We start from the raw sequence: 15,070 nt of genomic DNA, 5'->3' as shown, positions 1-15,070 counted from the left end.
TCAAAGCACCAACTAGGTAGCCTATGGTGCCTAACTAATTTGAATGGTCCTACTCCAGCTACTCTTGCCCTACTTGGAACGCACGATACTTCCATAAGAATGTCCCGGAAACAAACAGTTCAGGCATCCCGGTAGCAATGATTTGGCTGTGACGTACACGTCTTTTTTTCGCCTCAGCTTTCCTGTGACTAGAAGATATCGTGGCAAGCAAAAACCTCTTCTCAAGGCTGGTCGCCATGGCTCCCTTGGTCATCTCGACTTCGATTCCCCGGCGTGCCCGGCTGCCGATTCTCATCGCCGCCACTGTGGCAGCCGTCTATGTCCTCTCCGCACGCCACATACCGCTCTCCGACATGAGCCTTGGCCAGTTTTCTCCTTTTCACAGCCCACGTCTTTCGAATCGCATGGATGTGCTGCGGTTCGTCGACCCTCTCATCGGGACCGCCAATGGAGGTTGTTTAGCTTCTCCCGTTCACCAAACGACCGATATCCCTTGCGACTAACTTGTCTTGTCCAACCATCTTAGGCCATGTCTTCCCTGGCGCAACCTTGCCGTACGGTGTGTTGAGTCTAGTCTACTTCTCTCCTAGGAATCTGAATGTGGTATCATCTCGAAGGCCAGGAAACTTATGCGCATCGTGGCCGTGGCTCTAGGCATGGCGAAAGCTGGTCCCGATACCACCGCCAGAGGCGAGAACGCTGCTGGCTTTGTCTCGGACGATTCGTTCATCATCGGCTTCTCTCACTTGCATGATTCCGGTGCGTCATGACCTCCCTGGGCAGTCATGTCTCGAGAGGAATGAGGTTGGGCTACTAAAATAACTGACTCTTGGCTCAAGGTACTGGTGGTGTACGTCTTCCTTCTATGTTGTTGGCCCAGCGGTCTAAGTCATCAAAACACACCGGGTCGTTCTAATCATCCATGGACGGACGAAGCAGGATCCGTCTCTAGGCAACTTTCCTCTCTTCGTCCACCCAGGCTGTCCCGGGGACAGTTATCTGAACTGCACTTTTGGCACTTTGGGCCGGAGCGTTACCCGCACCAAAGACTCGGCCCAGGCCCGTCCTGGCTACTTCGCCATCGGTTTGGAGAACACAGTTCGTGCTGAAATGACGGCTACCCAGCACGCGGCTCTTTATTCCTTCTCCTTCGTTCCCGAGCAGACCATATCCCTCCCCAACCCCCGGGGCCCTTCGACCGGCAAATTCGTCGAGATCCCCACCAACCCCCTCATACTTCTCGACATCCAGGATCTGGGAAAAACTCGCAGCGGCGGAGGCGTTCGGGTAGACGAATCCGGCCGCATCGTGGGCCACGGCACCTTTAGGCCCTCGTTCGGTGTCGGGGATTATCAGGCCTACGTCTGCGCCGACTTTCGTGGTGCCAAACTCCGTGCATACGGCACCTTTGACGGTGAGCATCCTCGGGAGGAACCTAAACAGCTCGAAGTGATGCAGCACGGATCAGCTGGCGCATGGCTGCACTTCGAACATCCAGCCGACGACCGGATCCTTGCGCGTGTTGGCCTTTCCTTCATGTCCACGGACCAGGCATGCGCCAATGCCGAAGCAGAGATTCCCGACTTCGATTTCGACCGCGTCGAGCATGCCGCCGCTACAACATGGGCGGAGAAGCTGAACGTCATTGAGATTGATGATCATAGCGGAAGTGACGAGCTTCAAACCGTCTTCTGGTCCGGTCTATACCGCTCTCTGCTCTCGCCGCAGAACTACACCGGCGAGAACCCGCTCTGGAAGTCGTCAGAGCCCTACTTTGACTCGTTTTACTGCATCTGGGATTCCTTCCGGGCACAGCACCCACTACTGACAATCATCGACCCGGAGGCACAGGCCCAAATGGTCCGGGCACTGTTAGATATCTATCGCTTCGAGGGAAAACTCCCCGACTGCAGAATGTCTTTCTGCAAGGGATACACGCAAGGGGGGTCGAATGCGGACGTCGTTATAGCGGATGCCTTTTTGAGAAACATTTCCAATGGCGTAGACTGGGATACAGCGTACGAGGCCGTCGTATCCGATGCCGAAGGTAACGATGATGTCCCTTTCTCACCAACGCTCACCTCCCAATCAGCACACCGTAATGGCTAATATGGAACATCGATCCAGTATCCCCAAAAAGCTTCAATGTAGAAGGACGCGGAAATATCGAGAGCTGGCTGGACCTGGGCTACATAGCCTCGGATCACAAAGATGCAAACGCCACAGGCCCGCACTCGAGAAGTGTCTCTCGCACAGTTGAGTATGCCTACAACGACTTTTGCATCGCGACTCTCGCTCAGGGACTCGGCCACGATGCCGACTACCAGCGTTTCATGCAGCGCAGCACCAACTGGCAGAACCTCTGGAACCCCGAACAGCGCGACCTACTCCCCATCCGGGACAGGCCGGGGCAGGAACACGAGGCGACCAGCTACGTCGGCTTTCTCCAACCACGGACCATGGACGGCGTGTTTGGATACCAAAACACACGCGTGTGCTCCCCGCTGGCAGAGCCGCACCTGTGCTACTACGACACGGCGCAGTCGACGTACGAAGGCTCGCCCTGGCTGTATAGCTTCTACGCGCCGCAAGACATGGCTACGCTGGCGCGCCTCGTCGGGGGCCGCGCCGCGCTGGCCGAGCGGCTCGACTACTTCCACGAGAGCGGCCTGGCCTACATGGGCAACGAGCAGTCGTTCCTCACCGTGTTCCAGTTCCACTACGCCGCACGGCCCGGCCGCAGCAGCTACTGGGTGCGCCGCTACATCCCGTCCCAGTTCAACACCACCGTCGCGGGTATCCCCGGCAACGACGACTGCGCCATGGGGGCGTTCACCGCCTTCGCTTCCATGGGGCTCTTCCCCGTCGCCGGCCAGGACGTCTACCTGATCACGGCTCCGTTGTTCCGCGAGGTGAGACTGCCGTCGGTGCGTGGGCCCGAGGCGCCGGCCATCATCAGGAAGGTCGCGGCGCCCGGACAGGGGAGTGTGGAGGACCATGACATGATGTATGTGCAGAGCGCGGCGTTGAACGGGCAGCCATATACGAAGAACTGGATCACGCATGACCTGTTCAGGGACGGCGGGGTGTTGGAGCTGACGGTAGGGAGGGAGGAGACAGATTGGGGGACGGCAGACCAAGACCTCCCGCCAAGCTATCCCTACATGTCCCATTCGTGAGATGCATTGATATCAGGTTTGTTGATAGTAAAGGAGGCATCAGCAATACACGTTCGGGCTCTAATCCATCATGTCCTTCGTCGGGATGTCTGGACGGTGTTTACAACATGTCAGGGGATTGTCCACTCAGTCTTGAAATTCAAGACGAGAAAGAACCATGCTAGATAAATTTGCTACTTGGGTCATGAGGAGTTTACTTCTACAATATTCGGATTTGGTGACGCGACTGGGTCCAAGCAACGAGAGGCCAAAGCTAGCAGGTCAATAACATATCGACGCCCTTGGTGTACATGAAAACAAATGGCAGAAACAAACCTACAAAGACTCATCGGAGCACCCGACTATCTGCCCTCCTCACGCTCTACCTGGCTATCTTTTTTTTTGTACTTTTCTTCCTGCTCTATGTCGGGCAGTGTAATCTGAACTCGGTGTTGTAGGTCCCAGCCACTTCTCCCTCCACCAGGAACAAGACTCACTCCGTTTCTCCGCCTGTTTCCTTAACAGCAACAGATTTGATATCGTCCTGGACCTCCTGGGTCTTGGCCTCTACGACAGATTCGCCGGCCATGTTGCTGGCCAGTGTCTTGACTTCCTCCTCCGGCTCCTCAGTTTCGACTTCCTCGGGTTGGATGTCATCTGTGTCCTTGGGTTGTTCGTCCGTTACAGTTGGCGGCTGTATTTCGGAACTCTCTGTCGGAGCCTCCGGGCTTATCGATTCCGCTGCCTTGGGTTCGGGCGCAGCTTCGGTCGTTGTCTCAGGCACAGCTTCCGTCGTCGGCTCGGGTACAGCTTCTGTCGTTGGCTCAGGCGCAGCTTCTGCTGTCGTCTCAGGCACAGCTTCTGCCGTCGTCTCGGGCACAGTTTCGGTCGTCGTCTCGGGCACAGTTTCGGTCGTTGGCTCGGGCACAGTTTCGGTCGTTGGCTCAGGCACAGTTTCGGTCGTTGGCTCAGGCGCAGTTTCTGTCGCCGGCTCAGACACAGCCTCCGCCGTCGGCTCAGACACAGCCTCTGTCGGCGGGGACACAACCTCCGGTGCAAGATCTGCGGGCATCTCTTTCGCCTCAGAACCGTCACTCGTGGCGTTAACTTCCAACGTGCCATCGTCGTCGATACTCCACGCCGTCTGAATTTCGGAGAAGCTGAGGGTAAGTGGCGCCGTAGTCACAGCGGCCGGGGGGGCCGGACTCTTGGCCGTCGGCAGTCTACGCTGAGGACCTCGGGCGCGACCCTTCCTAGCATCGCTGAGAGGGGCTTTCTCCTTCTCCTTCTCCTCGACCACGTCGGCCGCGGGCGGCTCCTCCTTCTTAGTCGGCAGTTGCGGACCGAGCTGCAGCCTCTTGTTCAGATCCGACATGAAACCGGCCTGGAGGGCCTGGATCTTGCTTCCAAGAGGGCGGGGGGGAACCGCCGGCTTGGGTCTAGGGGCCGCATCCTGCTCTTTGGAGTCCACGCCGGATGGCAACGTTCTGGTCGGCCGGGCTGGGATCTGCGGCTTCGGTTTAGCGCTTATTGACGGCTTGACCTTCTCATCGCTTGGTGTTTGCCTGGGCCGTGGCCGCTCGGGTATGGGAGGTTTCTCGCCTGGCGTGGGCCTCCTCTGCGGGCGAGGTGGTACCTGGGGCTTCGCCGGCACGCGGGTCTCTTCAGGGGCTCCTTCGGGTGTGCTCAGGGTGGCCTGTTGCATGCTGCTTTCCGGCGCGTCCTCCCAGACATCGCGGCTTGGGAAACGATTTTGTGAGCCAGGGCGCGTTTCTTGGTCCTTGATCCGTTGGATTGGATCGTGCTGGATAGGTGCCGAAGTCCTGCGGACAAAGTTCTCCGACTCGTGCGACTCTTTTTCTGCAAGGGCTTCCTGCCGCCTAGCGAAAGCCTGGGCTGGTGTTTCCGCACGGTCATCGTCGATCTTGGGCTTGGGGACTTCCGCGGCCAGCTCAGGCGTTGAAACCACAGCCGTGGCATTGGCACTATCGGGGGCATCCTCCCAAACATCCTTGCTCGGAAACTTGTGGCGCGGCTTCCCCATATCGGCAGCAGCTTCCTCTTCCTTTTTTCTGACTTGCTCCTCCTCGGGGAACAGTGGCTCGTATTCCTCGACATCTTCTAGTGGCGCCGGGTTCAGCTCCAACTGCGAAGAAGCAAGATGCGTGCTAGAGGGTCGGCTAGGGGTACGACCGGCGTCCTCTTCATCGAACGAGCTCGGGCGTCGCTCCGGTGGCACGGCAGGCTGCCAGTCGTGCTGGCCAGGGTCCTTGGCAACCTCGTCGGGGGCTAGAATGGGGGCATTGTAGGTATCTTCGCCATCTGCCACGTTATCCTCGCTTGCATGTTTCGGGTAATATTGGCTTTGGTCGGGAGGCGCGTTGACGTGGATGACGTCGTCGTCATGGCCTTGCTGGGCGGGGGATTCCGGGTCGGGGCCCGGAGAACGTCGGGGTGGGGAGTCGATGCGACGCAGCTCCGGCGACTTTGGCTGACCAGAGCCTGGGCGGGAGGCGATCCGCTGGGTGTACTCGTCCGAGGCCTGATAACCGACTTCTTCGGTGGGTGTTCCGGCGAAAGCCGCAGGTGTGCCTGACGGGAGGCGGTGCGGTTAGTTCAGTCTCGTCATTCGAGTAGTTTCTCGGAGTCTGGCCTGCGTCTTACCCAAAGCGGAATCTCGAGTTTCCCGCACAATTTTGTTCAGCTCGGTGCTGCTCAGCGCGTAGTCGGTCTGGCGATCGTGAAGGGAATGGACCGACTCCCTCTGGAGCGACTCTGGGTTTTTCTCATACCAGGCCTTTTGAAGCTTGTCGGTAGGCTGCGGTGTGCCATGGCCGTGCAGGCCGTAGCTTCCAGGGGGTAGGCTGGCGAAGCCCCCGGTGCTAAGCTTCCGACCATGACCCCGAGGCGTATGGGGGCCGACGTCTTCGGTGCTAGCGGAGCCGGGCGCAGGAGACGGGGCCTGGACATCGCCGAGATCGGGATTCATAGGCACGCGCTGACCAATTTCCGGAATGCCCTGCTCTTCGTCCTCGAAGACGCTCTCCGGCTCGGATGTTTGGCTCAGGCTTGACTTCTTCTTGAAATAACCGCGTATCGGGGGAAGCTCTTCGCTACTCGGTCGGCCAATGCCGAAGGAGGCGGCTTTTTCCGAATCGGTTCGCGTGACGGTCTGCACGCGCTCCTTGGCCGTCTGGGCGGGGAAAGACGGCTTCGGTGCATGAAGATGGAGGTCTTGCGCAACAGTTCGGGTTTGTTCGGGGGATGAGAGGCTAGGAGAGTCGGGCGACTGGGACGGCTGGGACGACTGGGCGATCAACTCGTCCTGCACAGCGGCGTACTCGGCGCCCTCCTCGCCGAGGGACGGCATGACGACGCTGCCGGGGCGTTTCACGGGCTCGTCCGAGTTGTCGTCAACATGGTTGTCGGTGCTCAAGCGGGAGGGCTTGGGGCTCTTGGGAGCCAGAAGAGTTTCGTTGAGGGGCGAGGGAGCGAATCGGTCGGGGTTGGGGGACAGGGAGCGGTCGGAGCGTTTGGCGGGACGGGGAGGAATCTTGACAGGCGAGTCGGTCGGCTTGCCTCGGTTCCGACTCCTAGTTGGCCTGGGAGGGATGGCGGGAGGCTGCGGCATGGTGCCAGCAGCTGTCATGCTTTAAGCCGTCGAGAAGTTGTGATTGTAGAAGCGGATCCCGGGGAGGAAAGTAGAAATGGGTAAGAGGTGAAGATGGTAACGCAAGTCGAGATGAATGTCTAGATCAAGTCCTGTGTGGAATGCACACAAAGTGTGGTCAGTATCCGCAAGCAGAGCAAAGACGAGCCAGGAGCATCGAAAAGGGGCAAGGAGGCTTGTCTGACAAGCAACGCTGGCTGACTGCCTGCCCCTGCTCAACTCACTGATCTTGGCAAGTGATTGACCTGTCCAATCCAGCTCCTTGGTCTTCAACCTCCGATAAGGCGAGTAACGTGGCAGAACGAGGGGGGCGGTTGTGGAATGACGGGACAGCCAGTCTTGGCTTAGGGTGAGGGGTGAAGCTCACAACTTGGACCTGAAAATAGAGATGCTGACGGCACTCTAGTATAAATTGATGATATCAACGGTAGCTAGTCGAGTCGACAAGGTCTCGTTTTGTAGATGTTTCTTGCAACGAAAGCAAGTTGAGGATGGCCGAACGATGCTGACGATAAAGCGAGGGGGAGAGAGCTGGACGAGGAAGGGAAGGGTACAGGGATCTAAGGACTAATGTGGAACATACGAATAAGGAAACGTGATGAAACCATGCGATGGGGTAAAACGAAGCTCGTTCAGCAGCGGGAGGATGGAGAGCCTCTTGGCTTTTATTGCACCTACGTAAGCGTAGCGCAAGTACCTCTGGAGAGGTACTTCGTACTGTGCTGACGTATCACGGCAACGGTCGTTGTGGAGTGGGTCCCATGGTCCAGTCCAGACCGTCTACAGCCAGTCAGGTGGCAGTGAGCTATCAATAATCCCGGCCTCTATGTATCTGCAGCGAATCAGTGAAGTAGCAGGTACATTCCGTCCACGCAAAGAAGCTGCCACGATACCCGCGAACTTGGATATGACTTTTGTACTGAAGAGATGGCGAATTAGTTCCAACGCGTGATTAACAACAGCACGGGATGATGGATCTGTCGTCATTCAGCCTTTACACGTACGTGCACACTGTATACTTGATATGTGTTGGCAGCAGGCCTGCTGTCCAGTGGGGTTCCATGCCGTCATAGTCTTGTTTGGCATGTATTCATACGGAGTACACCCGCACCGTTACGTCGGCCGTTCTACCGTCTTGGAAACGGACAAGCCTCGCACGAGCGTTAACTTGCACGGTATGCACTCGGTATCTGCACCGATTTTGACTCGTTTCCCATTCCCTCCAGGCACCACTGTGTTCGTGGACACAGCAGCAATTAAGCAGACTTGGTTGGCCTGGTCCTGACATCCCTTCTGCTCTGTTCCGCCTGAGCAGCTTGAATGGAGATGAAAACGCACAAGGTGGGTATCTTAAGCCTAAGCACGGAACGATAGACGTCCACTAGAATCCCTCAATGCGAGTCCCGACCCCCTTTTCCTCGGCCAACTTGATGAGATGCATACCGACGGTGAGGTCCATGAGTCCTAGGCCGACACTCTTGTAGATGACCGTGCCGTCCCGTAACCAATGTGCCAACGATGCATCTCTGCCGGCTTCTTGCGACTCCATATGTCGGGGAACATCAACCAACTTGCCCAATCTACGATGTGCATGTCAGCAGTTGTTGTATCGACCAAGATACGCTACACATCCCGGGGCCATAGAAATCGGAGGGAGAGGAGAAGAGAGACGTATTACTTACTCCAACATCTGACTAGGTTGAATGCCAGCCGAGATGAGCTCGCCGGCCTCCTGCAACACGCCATCCAGCGTATCGACGACAATGACCCCACCGCCCGGGGCATTCTCGTACGCATGAAAATACAATTCCGACCCCTCGCGTTTGGTGGCCTGTAGCAGCAGCTCCTCGGGAAGCTCACGCATCTCGGGCGTGTAACTCCCAATAGCGACGACGAGGCGGCCCTTCCGGCTCCCTTCGTGGCTCGTCAGGACATCGGCGCCAAAAAGGTCCTCCCGCGACGGGGTGCAGCAATAGACGACATCGGCGTCTTGGACCTGCTGGCGCAGAAGGCGCGGGTACTCGTCGTGGTTCGACGCGAGGAGACTGAACGTGGTATCCGGCCAGCCCTCGCGGGCGCGGACGTGGGCGGGGACGTCGCGGAACTGGGCGAGAATGGACCTGGCGTTGTCGGAGAGGGAGCGGACGATGACGTTCACGTGGCGGACGGAGGGGCCGCGGGTCAGCAGGGCGAGGCGGACGTGCCAGTAGGCCTGGAGGCCGGAGCCGAAGACGGTGATGGTCTCGACGGTGCGGCGCCTGGCGAGGAGGCAGGTGGTGGAGGGGATGGCGGTGCGGAAGGCTGTGAGGGTCTTTGCGTGGACGAAGCCGACGGGGGTCCCCGTGGGGGAGAGGAGGGTGATGGCGCCCGTGGGTCTTATGGGAGGTTTGGTGCTGTCGCTGGAGCTGAGGGTCACGACTAAACGAGCGAGAGTGGCCAGGTTAAGGACAACATGGTGAGTGAGGCGTTGCGGGTGGGTCGCTCAGGGACGGCTTGGCTTACCTTTGCATCCCATCCCGAGTGGACTGCACGATGGCATGTACAAGGTAGTGGCCCCTGTGGTGTGATTCTGGGTAGACACGCGGTGTGGTTGATGGTACGAGTCATCCTCGGGCGCCTGTTTGTTCTTGGAGGAATACTCATGGAGGGTTCTCGTCATGGATTGACCGAAGCCGTCATACTCGTCGAGAGTCAGGTTCTCCAGGATGACCCTGATCTGTTCATCTGTGAGCACAGTGAGGCTCATGATGAGCTGTGGTCGGGAGTTGGCAGGAGCAATAATGTCGGCGTGAGTGTTTCGGAGACGATCCCTGATGGTCATTAAATCGTCGGAATATCTACTTCGTACACACCGAACAAAGACATCCAAGTTGGTGTCTTTCCAGTACGTTTTAGTTCTCCCATGAGGGGTAGCACTCCGGCTACCGGCGCTTGGAGTTGGGGGATTCCAGGGACCAAATGATGTAATGGGCGTTGTCTTGGCACCACTGTGATCACTAAGGACAATTCGTTTGGCGTGATGTTCCAATAGCACGATCACTAATTCCTTGGTCGTGTCGAATATAGAAAGATTGAACACATTGCTCAGCCCTAAATCGCTGCCTGGGCTACCTGGTATTTAGGCCCTGCCCGAAATAGCCGCGTCTCTCGTATGTGCATGCGTATGCACATGCGTATACTTTGTACGTTTCGTAACGCTAAACGAGTCAATGGGATGGAATATGGTTGCCTGGGGACATGGACATGTCGTGATGTGAGAATCAGGCGAGGGGAGCTGGTGCGCACGGTGCTGGTTTCGAGGCAGAGTTGCATGACGATTTGCCTCTTCAGACTTCAGGGGATATGACAGTTTAAGACGAGTCGAAGCACACTTGGATCCAGAATGGCCCGCTGTTGTCGTGGTGGAAGAGCTCTACGAAGTAAGACTTGGTGATAGCAGCAGTGTGCGTGTACAAAGTACGTAGTCTCGTATACAGTGTATACAGTGCGGCATAAGTGGACCCAAGCTGTCAGGCCAAGCAACGAGAAGGCGCGCCTTGTAATGAGGCGACGTAACCTGTCGGAGCACAAACAGCAACGGAAGAACCTACCAGCTCCTGCTACTTCGTACACTACTAATTAATTACCCACTTGTCAAAACACCACCGTCCTCTTCTCCTTCTCTGCTGCCTACCATCAACCAGACTTCACTCTGCATCTAAATGCCCATTGGGGAAACAATTTCGGACGGCATCTGAGCACCTGAATCCATCCTTCCATCACCAACCGTCAATCGGCCAAAGGAACGTCCCATACATCCGTCCGTTCGTTGCGACGCACCATCCACACGTACTTCGTACCACCATCAGCACACATCGACCTAAGCAACGTAGCTGTCCAACGCGCCGTTTATCACCTTAGACTGCCGGGAGTCAGGATCGAATCTTCCTCCGTCGTCATCGACCGACTCGTTCTCATCACCCTCATCCAAAGCCACGTCGGCGCATTCCCGACTACCACATCATCGCCATGTCCATCGCCGACGAGTTCAGGACCCGCAACTTCAGTATGTCCATACCCCAGCCGGCGCCCGTCCTGGCATCGGAAAAGCGGTTTCTCTTTTACTAACGTCGCTGGTACAGGCATCTATGGCCAATGGTGAGCTACTTCCGAGTCGCCCCCTTGCGCACTTTTCGCGACCACGAGGCATACACCGTCTGCATTCCGATCGACCTTGCTTTTTTAAATCAATTGATACAAGCGTCGAGAGAGAAAGGACCTCACAGCTCTCAATCCTCGCCGGGCTGTCGTCGATGTTTGTTTGCGTCTTGTTGTGATTACACTTTGCTAACAGATCCCTCCTAGGCTCGGCATCCTGGCCATGATCCTGTGCCTTGCACTGGGCATTGCCAACATCTTCACCTTTGACCCAATCATCATCATCTTCTGCGCCCTCGCCATGTAAGCACAGTCGCCCCCGACAAGCCATCCCTCAAATCTCAGCTCCGTCAGCTAATCAGTTCCTCCTCCACCCAGTGCATCGGCCTTTGTCATCCTCTTCGTCGAGGTCCCCCTGCTTCTCCGCATCTGCCCGACGTCGGAAAAGTTCGACTCGTTCATCCGCAAAATCTCCACCAACTACCTGCGCGCCGCCACCTATGCCATCATGGCCGTCGTCCAGTTCCTCAGCACCATCCGCTTCAACACCTCGCTCATTGCCGCTGGTGTCTTCCTCTCCCTTGCCGGCCTCTGCTATCTTTTCGCCGCCGTCAGGGGCCAGGACTTTGTCAACTCCAAGACCCTCGGCGGCCAGGGCATTGCCCAGATGGTCGTCTAAACGACGCGCGTCTCCAGTGCATGTTGCTGGGATCCCGCCAGCTACCAACACTTTCCTGGTTTCAGGGAACCAATAATCACCAGAACCATCAACACGGGATAAGAAGAGAGGAAACGAGGAAGGGAGGAGGTCTGGTGGTGACTGCGACCACTGTAAGATGTTCCCTGTCCCTACAGCTGTAAGTGCATGAATCGAGGTAGAGGCAGAGGATACGGTAAAGGGGAGCACGATGAACCATGTTATTGTTACGTCTTTTGTTCTCAAGTCGGCAAGCGTCCATCATGATATCCTTGCTCCGAGGGGGGCAATTTGGCGTCGGGGATGAAGCTCGGGGTAGTTTTCCGCAGAAGTACCAAAAGGGAGATTTCAAAAGTTTTCTCGGCAGAATTATAATGAGTTGACTCTTCCATGCCGTCTCTTGTCCATATGCCGGGAACATGTTTGCCGGTATGGGCTCTGCAAAGGAAGGCAACCCAGCCACCGGAGACTATCCAGGGTAATGTGATATGTGCATATATGCTAGACGCATTCGCAAAGATGCTTCGTGCGGCTGTCGTGTGAGACATGGAGCCATGTAAATATCATACCGCTAACTCCTTAACCCCCCTCTATCCCTTGTCTTTAGATCCTTCCCATTTATATCATTAACGTGCTTCGAAATCGACGTCAGAACTACTGCTCTGTCCCCACCAGAGCGGCATACCGCCCATCAACTCATCCATACCTGCTAGACCTCACACCCTTCCCATTCGCCTCACCCACCCCAAAGTGCTCGGGCCTCCAGAACCGCCTATCCCAGCGATGCCACCCCGCGCTCTCGGGGGGCGTCCAGCCCCGGCCGCCCCACCGCTGCACCAAGAAGGGCGCGAACGAGCTGACGCCCAGGCCGGGATACCCGAGCTCCAGGGGCGTCAGCACCCCGCGCCCGGTCTCCAGGAAGGCGAACTGCGCCGTCTCGGCCTGCCAGCCCCGCAAGGACGCGGCCTTGCCCACCAGGGGCCCGGCGTGCGATTCGCCCTCGGCGGCCAGGCGCATCTCGGCCACGGCGCCGGGGAGACCGACGTAGAAGGCGTCGGCGGCGTTGGACGACTTGGCGAGCGAGTGGACGCGCGACGGTAGGTTGCGTCGGCTCGAGGTGCGGGGTTGGAGGATGATGCAGGCGTTGGGGCGGTAGTCGTCGCCCCGCGCCAGGCGGTGGAATGTACACGGCGCGTTCTTGGCGTGGTCGCAGCGGCTGTTGGCCGGGTTGGGTTGCGGGGGGCGAGGGTGCGGTGGGGGTACGGTCCAGCCTGCGCCGTCTGGGGGGTCGGGGAAAGGAGGCGAGGGAGAGCACGGTTGGGCGTCGGTGTAGCGGTATTCGGTGTGGTGTTGGGGCCAGCGGTAATCGAACGTCTTGAGGTGGGGGTACTCGTTGCTGCCGGCCACGAAATGGTGAGCGCCCCAGGTAAGGAGGGAGGAGGTGGTCTCCTCGGGTTGGAAGATGTCACGGTACATCATGTCGTAGGGGGAGGGGGTTCGCGTGTCGAGAAGACGGACGGTACCGTCGTCCCATGCGGACAGCAGTAAGCTGCCGCTTCCGCTTTGGCCAGGGCTGAGGCCGCTCGTGGGAACGACCTCGAGGGCCCGAACGGTCGTGTTGACGCTCTTGGATAGGTTCCGCAGGAGATGGTCACTCTTATAGACCGCCTTGGGGACGAGCCCTGCCGGTGTGGCCTGCAACCAGCGCAGGGGGGCGGGATCCCCGCCCAGCGCGCAGGCGATGGTGTCGTTTGTCACGACTTTGGCGCTGTGGACGAACAAGGAGCTGTCGTGTTTGCCGTGGAAGGTATGCGAGTCGCAGGGACCGGTCTCTTCCGCGACGACCTCACCCAGAGACGATGACGAGCAGCGCAGGGGAAAGACGCTAACGGTTGCCCGGTTGCCCGTCAAAATGGACGTCTGGCCGGGGAAGACATCTACGTAGGCCGCGGCTCCCCACGACGCAGCCTTGACACGAGACGGCGGGGCGGGCAGGCGGAACGTCTCGACGACGCTACTCGCGTTTCCTCTTTCTGCCGAGATGAGATGCAGCTCGCCGGATGCCCGGCCGACCAGCATTCCCAGCCTTCCGGCGGGCTCGACGAGCTTGATGGCCGTCACATCGCCCCTGACGGCACTGTACCCGTTCCTCTGGCCCTCGAAGCAGAACCACGCGTCTCCTTCCCCCGAGGCGTCACCACGGCCACCGCTCCCCTTGCCGGCCAGGGAACGGAACCGACCGACGACGTCCTCGCCGGCACCCCAGACGACGAGCTCGAATGCGTCGTTCCAGACACGGCTGGCGTCGAGGACGGGCGAGAAGGGATGCTGATGAGTCCCCCTGCTGTTCTGGCCTGCGAAGAAGTTGCTATGTGGCGACTGTGTATGCGCTGCCGGTGTGTATGCGATGGGGAACATGCTCCTGCGGTCCCAGCTGCGGGACTGGGCCGTCAGCGCGGCGGCGAGTGTGTCCCATCGGTCGCCGCGGGGGTGGCTGACGGCGTAGGTGGCGAAGCGGTTCCTGACGAAGCTGCGCCAGCCTCCGCCCCGCGTTACGGTCCAGTGTAGGCTCCTGCAGGTACGCGAGACGCTGGCGATGTCGCGGGCGGTGGTGAGATGGGAGAGGATGTCTAGGATGACGTCGTCGGGGAGCTGGTCCAGAGACATGACGGTGGTCCAGGCTGCCGTTGTTTGGTATGACTTGGCGGCAGTTGCTATATAGAGAAAAGAGGCGGACGAGGCAAGTATGGCTATGTGATATCAACAATATGGACAGTAGTAAGCTATGATATGTGGCGATGTGTTGTTCAGATTGGAGCCGGAGTAGGGGTCGAAGAAGAAAAAAGAAAAGTTAAATAAGGTGAGCTAAAGCTGCTGTCCACTTCAAGGCCATGGTTTTCTCTTTTTTATGTTTTTTTTTTCTTTTTCTTTTTCCTTTTTTTCTTACTTATTTCCTTCCTCTTCTCCTCGAGACGAGGTAGGCCACTCTAGGCCACTTTCACTTTGCGCCCGCCAAGGTGCAGAAGTATAAAGTAAATGTGTCTCGAAATTATTTGTCTCTCGAGGAAAGAAGAGAAAAGGAGATAGAGACGACAGTAATACTTGGCGGCGAGTCGGTTGGAATTAGTAGGACGTCGGTGGCACTCGGTATATTTGATGTTTAGACCTTGGAGTTTTCGACTGAAAATGTTGTGCTCGTGAGATGGCGACAGGAGGCTGCTTACTAAGGTTCGGAGGTATAGTGGGCAAGGTGTACAGTAAGTTGACACAAGTGTCGAGCCGATGTACCTACCTAGGCACACCCACAACGTGATGTTGTAGGTACATCGGCTCGACAGTTTTGTCTCGTCACTGTACCTACTAGCTAGGGGCTTAATACTCCGTACGTCATCTCTCTTTTCACACATT

At 57.6% G+C, this 15,070-nt stretch overlaps 5 protein-coding genes across 5 annotated transcripts; 2 read left to right on the top strand and 3 right to left on the bottom strand.

The window, feature by feature from the left end:
* Positions 1–404: 404 nt before the first annotated feature.
* On the top strand, positions 405–3,179 carry ACRALDRAFT_2042190 (glycoside hydrolase family 92 protein; the record flags this gene model as incomplete). Its single annotated transcript, XM_071021227.1, has 5 exons — positions 405–453; positions 527–559; positions 655–759; positions 953–2,047; positions 2,128–3,179. 5 exons carry the CDS (start codon positions 405–407, stop codon positions 3,177–3,179), a joined length of 2,334 nt encoding a protein of 777 aa, XP_070874975.1.
* A 472-nt stretch (positions 3,180–3,651) lies between these two features.
* Positions 3,652–6,807, bottom strand: ACRALDRAFT_2104330 (uncharacterized protein; the record flags this gene model as incomplete). The annotated part of the gene is made up of 3 exons (XM_071023180.1): positions 3,652–3,852; positions 4,183–5,750; positions 5,823–6,807. 3 exons carry the CDS (start codon positions 6,805–6,807, stop codon positions 3,652–3,654), a joined length of 2,754 nt encoding a protein of 917 aa, XP_070874974.1.
* A 1,402-nt stretch (positions 6,808–8,209) lies between these two features.
* Positions 8,210–9,574, bottom strand: ACRALDRAFT_1070882 (uncharacterized protein; the record flags this gene model as incomplete). Its single annotated transcript, XM_071017807.1, has 3 exons — positions 8,210–8,408; positions 8,511–9,246; positions 9,331–9,574. 3 exons carry the CDS (start codon positions 9,572–9,574, stop codon positions 8,210–8,212), a joined length of 1,179 nt encoding a protein of 392 aa, XP_070874973.1.
* Positions 9,575–10,400: 826 nt separating this feature from the next.
* ACRALDRAFT_1064062 (uncharacterized protein) lies at positions 10,401–12,098 on the top strand. The gene is made up of 4 exons (XM_071016905.1): positions 10,401–10,873; positions 10,950–10,965; positions 11,173–11,268; positions 11,344–12,098. Exons 1-4 carry the CDS (start codon positions 10,837–10,839, stop codon positions 11,642–11,644), a joined length of 450 nt encoding a protein of 149 aa, XP_070874972.1. The 5' UTR covers positions 10,401–10,836; the 3' UTR covers positions 11,645–12,098.
* ACRALDRAFT_1082008 (uncharacterized protein) lies at positions 12,088–14,487 on the bottom strand. The gene has a single exon (XM_071019244.1). The coding sequence runs from the start codon at positions 14,327–14,329 to the stop codon at positions 12,359–12,361; it is 1,971 nt and encodes a 656-aa protein (XP_070874971.1). The 5' UTR covers positions 14,330–14,487; the 3' UTR covers positions 12,088–12,358.
* Between the last annotated feature and the right edge of the window lie 583 nt (positions 14,488–15,070).

Source organism: Sodiomyces alcalophilus (genome assembly GCF_042370955.1).
Source record: "Sodiomyces alcalophilus JCM 7366 unplaced genomic scaffold ACRALscaffold_4, whole genome shotgun sequence".
Classification (NCBI taxonomy): Eukaryota; Fungi; Ascomycota; class Sordariomycetes; order Glomerellales; family Plectosphaerellaceae; genus Sodiomyces; species Sodiomyces alcalophilus.
This window is presented reverse-complemented; position numbering and strand designations above follow the sequence as displayed.